This window comes from Rhinatrema bivittatum, chromosome 19 (genome assembly GCF_901001135.1).
Source record: "Rhinatrema bivittatum chromosome 19, aRhiBiv1.1, whole genome shotgun sequence".
Lineage (NCBI taxonomy): Eukaryota > Metazoa > Chordata > Amphibia > Gymnophiona > Rhinatrematidae > Rhinatrema > Rhinatrema bivittatum.
Genome location: NC_042633.1, coordinates 31,568,187 through 31,578,562, shown reverse-complemented (window position 1 = coordinate 31,578,562; position 10,376 = coordinate 31,568,187). Strand labels below are relative to the sequence as shown.

The window sequence follows — 10,376 nt, the reverse complement described above, 5'->3', positions numbered from 1 at the left end:
AGCCTCCGCTCCAGTGCTGGTGGCCATGTCGTCTAAGATAGGGCCAGTGCTGACAACGTGTTAATCCTATATGGGAAAAAGCTTGCGGAGGGGTCTCACTTCTCTAACTGCCATTGTCTGTGAAGATGGGGGGTAGGGACTGAGGAAGGGTAGTTGGGGCAGGTCATGGTTATTTGGGTGTCCAGGACATCAAGGAAGAATGGGGTGGGTGGGGGGAGGGTGATGGTCATGACTGGCTGTAGAGCACATGGGGTGAGGTAATGGACTTTAAGCAGGTTCGGGATAACCACAAGCAAGGCCTATAGAGGGCAGGGGGAGGGTTATCACCATGGGTGCAATTAAATTCAAAGAAAGCAAAACGCACACTTCCCAAGTTTACATGCACGTCTTTTGGTTTTAATACTGCTAAAACCATAAGCCTGTCGCCAAGGCCCAGATGCTTCTCCGAAAAGGCCCTTGTGTGGGGTCGATGATGGCGGGCCTAGGAAAGAAAGTCATGGGAGCAGGTGAGCAGCTGCCTTCCTGCTCATAACCCCAGCTGTCCATCTGCTTCCAATCTTTTCATGAGGTGTCCATGGCCACATTTTACCCTCCATCTTTATTAGCTGTGAAGGAGGAGCAGACACTGGCAGCTAATGCCTCATCAGGAGGAGGTGAAAGCTTGAGGCCTAGCCGATGGCGCCCAGCCAGGGCATTAACATACAGTAACAAGGGAGGGCAGTGTCTGTTGTAGGGTTTTTTGGTTTTTTTTTATGGGCTATAATTAAAAGAAGCAGACCACTTGAATGTTTATGGTAGGGATACCTGCTCCTTTATAGTGTTATTTCTCTCCCACACCCACACACCCCTTTCCTTTGTGCTTCCGTCAGCCTCCGTTTTGGTTGATCGTAGGCAGCTGCGGAGTTTCCCCAGTACAACACTTTCCAAAGACTGGGGAGGGGAGATGCCTCCTTCGTGACTCACAGAGAAAGCCTATATAAGTTGAAATGACCAGCACATTGTATTTAAGATGGAGATTTGCTGGTTGTCACCAACGTTTGCGGTCTGCTTGGCGGTAACTTGCACGGAGCAGCACTTGCTTTTCTTAATGGAAGGTTTGGGGGTAGCCTGGACGGAGCGGCAGTTACTCCCCTGAAATAATGGCTGGGCAAACTCGATCTACCATGTTGGTCTTTATCTGCCACCATTTAGTTATGTTACTGTGTTGATGCAGCTTTTCGGTTTAAGAGCCCCATGGTGCTCTGTGCCCTGCTTCTGTCTATGGGGGATGCTCATTTTTACTTGACTGAGAACAGGGACTAATTAAAAATAATTTAGGGGTGTGTATCTCCACTTCCTTCTTAACAAAGAAATTGTATGAGTAATGAAGTGCAAATCTCACCCACCCCCCCCCCCCCCATTTTAAAATAATTTCCATTGAAGCTCCACCAAGGTCCTCTTGGGTATCCTGGGGCCCTGTTGCTAAGGTGAGGAAGAAGCCCTAAGCGGATTGGTCACCGAGAGGCCCGGTGCCGATGGACCGTTTGCTTTAAAAAAAAAAAAAAAAAAAGTTGATTTGGAATGGAATTTTGCAGATTGACCAATTGGAAGTTGGCCAGTGGGGAGGAAGCTTTAAACTGACCAATCGCAGCCAATTTAAGATGTGCGCAGAGAAGGGGGGGGGGGTGAGTCTTAAAATTGCAGTAACTTTAGCAATCCAGTCCTAGCCCTTGGCAGGGGAGGGTGGATCTGGAATGGGCTGCTGAGACTCTGTTGGGAGCAGGCAGCAGGCAGCGAGGTTCAGCCTTCCAAGGCCGACTCTCCTGCTTTCTGTCCTCCTCCCCAGTCGGTGGCAGGAGGTCTCTCTCCGGACCATACCACACCGGCCTTTTTGTGGGGGAGCACTGATGGAGGAGAGAGGGGGGGGGGGGGGAAAGAGTCCTGGGCTAAGGGAGAAAAGTGAGGGTGGGAAACGCGAGAACAATGGAGGGGTACAGGGCTGAGGAGAAGGAGAAGTGAGAGAGGGGCCCAGCGAAAGGTAGAGTAACAGAGGATGCTGAGGGTATGGGAGGGCTGAAACTCAGATGCAAGGGGTGTTGAGAGTGGAGCTGGAGCGCGGAAGCCTCCCCACAGTGCTTCCCACTGGGTTGGCAGCTGCCCCACGGTTTTTCGCTGCTGGCAGATCGCAGATTCCCTCCCCTTGGAGAGCCATGGTGTTACGAGGCTTGTGTGAGCCCTGAAGACTGCCACCCAAATGGCACCCATTCCCTTCCACTCCATACAGGAGGGAAGAGTCTCCCTGGAGAACAGAAAAGGAAGCGAGCACATGGAGAGACAGAGAATAAATCTGAGATAGAGACTGAAAAGGTCTGCAACAACTGTAGTGTTATTTTTAATTGGGATTGTATGCTGTTTGTTTCTCTATGCCAATCAGGTTAGCTCCACTCAGATTTGATGCGACATAACTGGCAGCCTTTCTATTCTGCATTGGGTTGGAGTCTCCCCTGCGGATGCTGAATTCTCCACCAGCACTTGCAGCTGTGCATTTTTGCTGAAAGCCCCAGCCAGTCTGGCTTTTATCTGTGTTTATGCTATTCTCAGTCCTAGTTGGCTGCATTTTGCACATGAAAATCTACTTGTAGTGTAGAGTCCTTAACATGCATTCTGAGCACTGCGCTTGGTTACAACATAGAGCTCCAGTGAAATTAGTGGAGCGTGTCTTTACCCCACAGCACAAAAGTAATACATTAGCAGTGTCTGTTTATCTATTTATATTTGAAATGCTAAGCAAACAACTGCTCTGGGTGAGTTATAACATTTAAAATACCAAAAAAAATGAGATAGCATCAAAAGTACAAAAATGCAAAATAACATCAACCAATATAACATAAAATTAAAAGAACAAATCTGTTACCTAAACTCTAAGTGCAGGGCCAAACTAATTGAAAACCTCCCACCTAAGAGCGATGTCCAGGTTTGCTGAAAAGTCCTAGAATCCTCCATGTCGTGTAATTCAATAGGAAACTCTCCAATTTTAGAGCCACTGCAGTAAAAGCTCTAGTGCAAGTGGAGCATAGTCTAAGCTTTTAATGGGTGTATAACCAGCACCGCTCCTTGTGTGAGGAACACAAGGTCTTGAGGATGCATACCACTCCTGATCTCTGCAAAACTTAAAAAACAAACAAACCCCAAAACAATGTCTTAAAACAAATGTGAAATTCTACCATGAGGCAGTGGAGATCAGCACGAACAGGAGTCTTTCTATCCTGAAAGCCGACTGCCGTCACAAAGAAAGATGCTGAAGTTTAAATAAGCTGCAAGCCTCATCGACAGTATGTTAAAACAGCCTCTCCTGCTGGTGAGAGAAATGTATGTACCATTCTCACGAAGTCATTTTGTTCCAGCAGTGAAGAAAGATGGAAGAAGAGAGGAGGGTTAGGTACATGTTCCCAAAATTAGTCACCTAAAATCCCACCGCTGCCGCTGACAATTTACCCAAGAGTTAGCATGGATGAAAACTAAGCCAATTGGCAATAACATTCAGCCAAAACCAGAAAAGCAGTAACACATTGGTTGAAACTCAAAAAATGTCACAAAATGTGCTAGAGCAGGAGCTTGGAATTCTACCTGCACCCCAGTACTCACAATCAGCCTTATTTTAATGCAGGGCAATAATGTTGAGCTGCCTGGCATGTATAACTTCTTAATGCAGAATCCTTAAATGGGAATCATAGCTGCAGACTGGGATAGAAATGGAAACCGAGCCACAGAGACTAGGATGGCAGGTGTAATATCCTAGGCCCTACTTGGGCTCCAGCTTTACCCCTCGCTCTCCCACTGCTGAAAATCCTGTCTTTACCCCTCGCTCCTCCACTGACGGTCCTTTGTCCATCCTAGGCTTTACCCCCTCGCACCCATCCCATTGTTCCCTCAGTGCCCATCCCTGGCTCCGCCCCCCCCCCCCCCCCCCCCCCACCACTGATCATCCTCTTCACCCAGGCTCACCTTTTTACCCCTTGCCTCTCCTTCACTGAGGATCCATATGTGCCCATACCAGGCTTTAACTCTCTCCTGCCCCCACTTTTAGCTGAGACCAATCAGATTTTGGATCTTTTTACCACTGGGCAACAATGGCCTAGTACCAGAAAAGCGGGATAGTGAATACGTGACATGCAGAGAACTACTGAGACCCATCATTAGCTGTTTGAGGGTAATTTTTAAAAGCCATTTCTGCTGGTAAAACAGAGCATTAACCACAGAAATGGGCTTTCAGAAAATTGTCCTCCCTCTATGCAAGCAAAAATACATACCTAGGTCCACCGTGCATGTATTTTTACCCACACTAGGAGGAGGCACTCCTGGGGACAGGAATGGGGGGTAGAGCTTGAACTTATGCACATACTGGTGAAGTTTCAAAAGAATGCACTTACGTTTTCTTGAAAAAACCTACCCACACAAGTTGACAGGTAGTTTTGTGTGGGATAGTTTTCAAAAGGAAAGTACACCTGTGCTTAACCTTTGAAAGTTAGGGCATAGGCCATGCGTAAAAAGTACCTGCAGACTGCACTTATGGGGCCAAGCTTACAATTGCCCCCTTTAGCAGCTGTATTACTTAAAGACAAACAAACTAAGCCACCATGGAGCTGAAAAGCAACACATGGAAAAAATGTCTCACCAGCATCAGATCTCTGCTTATGGTTCCTTGAATGGACAGGTCTCTTTATGCCACCACCAGCTTGTGGTGCCTTGCTTTCTGTGTCAGTTGAGTAGTCCATCAGCCTTCATATATTCTTATTAGATCCTGCTTTCCATTTTTAAAGGATATCTTTTTGACTTTCACAGCACCATGTAGCCATGCTGGCAGACACTTGTTCTTCTTTTGACTTTTTAACAATTTCTGGAATACATTTTGTCTGGGCTTCCATGATAGTGTCTTTAAATTATCTACTTCTTTTAGTTTCTTTCTAGCTAGTTTCTTCATCCTATCATTGTAATGTCTAATTGGAAGATTTTTTTGTGTATTTCATTGTACTGCTCTTCAAACCTTGGAAGAGTGTGGGATAAAATTATTTCAAATTTGAGTGCATTATAACTATTGCCAACTGGCTCCGCCATCGTTACCACTTGCAGCAGATTGCACTGGACATCTGCCGACCTCTTATTGCTTTTCTCAGTGCTCCCTTCACTTCCTTGTTGCGTAGTGTATATATGAGGGGGTTCAACATAGGTATGATGGCCCCGTAGAATAAGGAAAATATTTTATCTTTCTCTGCTGGCACCACTGACCGTGGATTCAGGTACATCACCATAGCTGTCCCAAAAAATAGAGTAACAACTGTCAGGTGGGAGGTGCAGGTGGAGAAAGCTCTGCGTCTTCCATCAGCAGAGCGGATTCTCAATATGGCAACAATGATGTGTAGATAGGTCAAGAAAATTAAAGAAAGGGGAACGATGAGAACTAACACAGCCATCACAAAAATTGCAATTTCACTCTTCCGGATATCGGTGCATGCCAATCTCAAAACGGCCGTGACCTCACAGGTGAAGTGGTTAATTTGATTGTGCCCACAAAAAGGTAATGGCAGTGTGAATGCCACATATACCACTGACAACAGGAAGCCACCTATCCAAGTACCAGCTGCTGTCTTCATACAGACTGCCCAGCTCATGATGACAGTGTAGTTCAAGGGATGGCATATTGCCACATAGCGGTCACATGCCATGACCGCAAGAAAAAGGCACTCTGCCACCCCCAAGGAAAGAGCGATGTACATTTGAGCTGCACATCCGTTGAAGGAGATTGTTTTCTTTTCCGAGAGGAAGTCTTTGAGAGACTTGGGGATGTAGGCAGAGGAGTAACAGATGTCCAGGACAGACAGGTTACAGAGGAAAAAGTACATGGGGGTGTGGAGGTGCTGGTCCACGCAGAAAACCGCAATGATGAGCACATTGGCGCCCAGGGTGATGAGGTACACGGGCAGGAACACCGCAAAGAGGACGAGCTCTAACTCTGGCTTTTCTGAGAGTCCTAGTAGGATGAACTCTAACACCAGTGTTTGATTCCCACTTTCCATGGGCTAGTCAGCGAGCATATGAGGAAGGGTAACCTGCACCAAAAGAATGACATAAAGGGGTACATTTACAGCAGTGCTCCTAGCTGCGGTTTAAGTGTCTTATGAAATCAGCCTGACTTTCAACCATATCCTGCACCCACAAGTTGACTTGCAAGTTCAGGGGTGCTGGGCAGCTAAATACACGTTTGGGATGTGTGTGGCCAGCATTTTCATTGTGGCTCGTTTCTTTCGTTTTCAGGCCATTAGCGGCCTCCGTTTTGGTTAATATTGTTTTCATTCATTTTGGAATACAGTGTGAACTATTTGTTGGAGATAAATGGCCAACGGTGCTCAGAGGCATACAGCTGAAAGGGAAAAGCATTTCCAAACTCTCACGGTAGCAGATAGCAGCAATAAGGAATTATTCTCAGGGTCCTGGTCATGAGTTTAATAGTAAACCTATAGTCCCTTGCCTGCTTGGTGTTTGCATCCTTTTTGGGTGAGAAGATCTCTACCTTGCTGTACTGTAAATAGTCCCCAGGTTAGGGGAGTAGTTGGGATGGAGAACAAGCTCCTGCATTTTCTAGGTTAAAGTTATACACTATCTGAGACCAGCGGACGGCCCCTCGGCCCTCTGTTCCCTGGCACAAGTTTATTCCGGAGACAGTCTGAATTGATCATTATACAGCTAAGTAGACAAATTATTTCCACTGAAATTTCCTCTTATTTTCTGTCTGGGGGTGGGGGGTGGTGGATGTTTCCTGGATCCTAATCCATTACCCTTCCTGCCCCCATCTCGTGGTCCTATTGATTTCAGACTCATCAGCTTCAACCTTCTTATCTAATTCACCTGGTCTTCCAACAGCATTACTAAGGTGACTCCATAGCCTCATCAGATGTGACCCATGCCCTGGTTTGCCGACACGGTTAGCGGTGCTATGGAGTCAGAAAGCCAAGGACAGGATCTACCGCCTCTGGTTACAGGGAGTTGAATTGGCACATTTACGGGAAGTGAGAGAAAGGGCATTTCCCATCGCTGGAACACAAGGCCGGCTGACTTGCGCACTCAGAAAGATAGGAAGCAGTTTAAAAAAAAGATCTAAAAACATGGTTATTCAGCATAGCATATGCTGACTGAGACAAATGAAAACTTTGAAATGCTGGGTCGTAGAAATAACTGCTCTAACAGTATTTTATGTATTTTCTTGTAATAACGATTTAATACTGTTTTGAAACATGGCTGATTTATTTTGGTTTTGAATGCAATTGATTTTATGTTTTTTAAACTATTGTTTTACTGTTAACCGCCATGACTGTTAATTCAGATTGACGGTATATAAATAAATATGAAATATTTCTTCAGGACGGAGCTTTCCAAATCTGTCCTGGACCCCCTTCCCCTCCCATAGCCTGTCAAGTGTTTAGGGTATATGGTGTTGCGGGAATTGGAAGAAAAGAGTGGAACACCATGTGTTTTCAAAAAAAAAGCTAAGTTTTTATTTGCATAAAAATAATTCTCAAGAAACAAGTTGAACACATACATGACCGATGATTGCAATATCGACGTGCAGACTGACTTTGACTTCATAAATGAGTGGAATATCCATCTTTATATGATAACGCTATCATTTTCTCGATGATTAACAAAGGGACGTAAATGTAACATACTATCGTAGCAATTTTCAAAAGCCATTTACGAGAGTAAAAGGCACTTACGCAGGTAACGCCTACGGACAATTCAATGGCATATATTGTAGCAATTTTCAAAAGCCCACTCACTCAAGTAAATGCTTTTGAAAATCAGGCCCTCTGATTTTTCCCAAAGTGCTTTGCCTGCCCACCAACAGGACTATATACCTTGGGAGCTTATCCGATTTGCACACACACACACATACATGCACACTGTGACTCAGTTCATCATGGTTCCAGGTCTTTCGGATTGAAGGTTTATTTGAGCATTAAGAGGAGAGGATAGAGAATAACTAAAATCAGATAATACAGAAGAGTTAATTGCAGATAATTATGAAAGAGAATACCTCAATGCAGGTTGTATGATGTTTTTATAAAATTGTGTATTATAGATGCAGGGTAGATAGTCTAAGAACTGTTATACTTTTGAAATATGAATAAATCAATATCAAATGTGGGTTTAAATACATTTTTCTTAGTAATAAAGTTTTGATATAGGGTGCATTTTTCTTAACTCTCTCTCTCTCTCTCTATATATATATTTATTTATTTATTTATTTAAAGCTTTTTTTATACCGGCATTCATGATAAAATCACATCATGCTGGTTTACAGGAAACAGGGGAGTGATAACATTGAACGAAAAACTGGTGTTTATAGGTAGATATAAAAAGTTACAATAAAACAAGGGAAAATTGAAACTTGGGTGAGAAGAAGAGTAGCTGGAATAATTTAGGCAATAAGAATGAACAGAATAAATTAACTTATTTACAAAGTGTTACAATTAATTACATAGTGTTGATGGGAAATTTACAAGTGGTTGTGGTATGTCTGGAGAGAGTTATAAGAGTCCGTTGTGATCGTCAGATGTGATCAGGAAAGGCCTGCCTAAACAACCATGTCTTTAGTCTTTTTCTGAATGTTGGTAAGCAAGGTTCCTGTCTGAGGTCAGGGGGTATGGTATTCCATAATGATGGTCCAGCGGTGGAAAAGGCCCGTTCTCTGAATGTTTGATGGTGTGTAACTTTTGTTTGTGGAACGTGTAGGGATCCTTTGTATGCTTCTCTGATTGGTCTTGACGAGGAGTGTAGTCTGAGCGGGATTTGAAGATTGAGTGTGGCTTGTGAGTAGATAATTTTGTGGATGATGGTGATGGTCTTGTGGAAGATTCTAAAGTGAATTGGGAGCCAGTGTAATTTTTTGAGAATGGGGGAGATGTGATCTCTTCTTTTGGCGTTTGTTAAAATCCTGGCAGTAGCGTTTTGCAGCATCTGGAGTGGTTTTAAGGAAGAGGAGGGGAGACCAAGCAAGATAGAGTTACAGTAGTCTATCTTGGAGAAAATTATGGCTTGTAGGACTGTTCTGAAATCTTGAAAGTGAAGAAGTGGTTTTATTCTTTTCAATACTTGTAGTTTGTAGAAGCCGTCCTTGGTGGTACGGTTGATGAATGTTTTTAAATTTAAATGGTTATCAATTAAGACTCCTAGGTCCCTAACTTGGGAGACAAAGATGTTTGGTGGTGTGTTTAGTGTGGTGATGCTATTTTCCGGGGAAATGATGAGGAGTTCGGTTTTTGCAGAGTTTAAAATCAGGTTTAAACTGGAGAGGAGGAGGTTGATTTCTTGTCGACAGGATTCCCAGTATTTGAGGGTTTTTGTAATTGATTCTTTAATGGGGATCAATATTTGCACGTCGTCTGCATAAAGAAAGTGATTTAGTTGAAGGTTAGTTAGCAGTTGGCAAAGAGGAAGTAAGTAAATGTTGAAAAGGGTAGGGGAGAGGGAGGAGCCTTGAGGAACTCCTAGAGAAGAATTGCATCGAGTGGATTCTTTATTATTTATTTTGACTTTGTATCCTCTATTTGAAAGGAAGGTTTTGAACCAGGAGAGAGCTATTCCTGTTATTCCGATGTCCGCCAGTCGGTTAAGGAGGATAGAGTGATTGACGGTGTCAAACGCCGCAGACAAGTCTAGGAGGATTAGTAAAAAGGATTGTCCTTTATCCAGGCCCATGATGATATGGTCTGATAATGAAATGAGGAGAGATTCAGTACTTAATGCCTTGCGGAAACCGTATTGTGTAGGGGGCAGTATTTTATGATCTTCCAGGTAATCTGAGAGTTGTGAATTGACTAATTTTTCTATTATCTTGGCAATAAAAGGAAGATTGGAAATAGGGCGGAAGTTGTTGTTGTCGTTAGGGTCCAAATTTGGTTTCTTTAGAAGGGGTTTGATAGATGCAAGTTTTAGGGCTTCTGGGTAAATTCCTTGAACTAGCGAACAGTTTATAATATCGGCCAGGGTATTGGATATGGTGTCTGGTACTAGCAGGAGAAGTTTTGAAGGGATTTGGTCAGATGGATGGGAGGAAGGTTTCAATTTCTTTAAGAGAGAGTGGATCTCTGAAGCAGTAGTGGGTTCAAATGCTTCAAGAAATATGTTTTTGTTTGTTTGACAAGAAAGGTTGATCGAAGGAGGTGGGCCTGGAGGCAGCTGAGTTAAGAGGTTGGATATTTTATTTTGGAAGAAAAGCGCCAGATCATCTGCTTTGGATTGTGCTTGATCGCTGGGGATTGTTGGGGCGTTGGTTTGTGTTAGTTCGGATACGTATGAAAATAAAAAGATATATATATATATATATAAAAAGATATATTTAG

At 43.7% G+C, this 10,376-nt stretch overlaps 1 protein-coding gene across 1 annotated transcript; it reads right to left on the bottom strand.

Moving 5' to 3' along the window:
- Positions 1-4,897: 4,897 nt before the first annotated feature.
- LOC115080468 (olfactory receptor 2D2-like) lies at positions 4,898-6,053 on the bottom strand. The gene has a single exon (XM_029584660.1). The coding sequence runs from the start codon at positions 6,051-6,053 to the stop codon at positions 5,097-5,099; it is 957 nt and encodes a 318-aa protein (XP_029440520.1). The 3' UTR covers positions 4,898-5,096.
- Between the last annotated feature and the right edge of the window lie 4,323 nt (positions 6,054-10,376).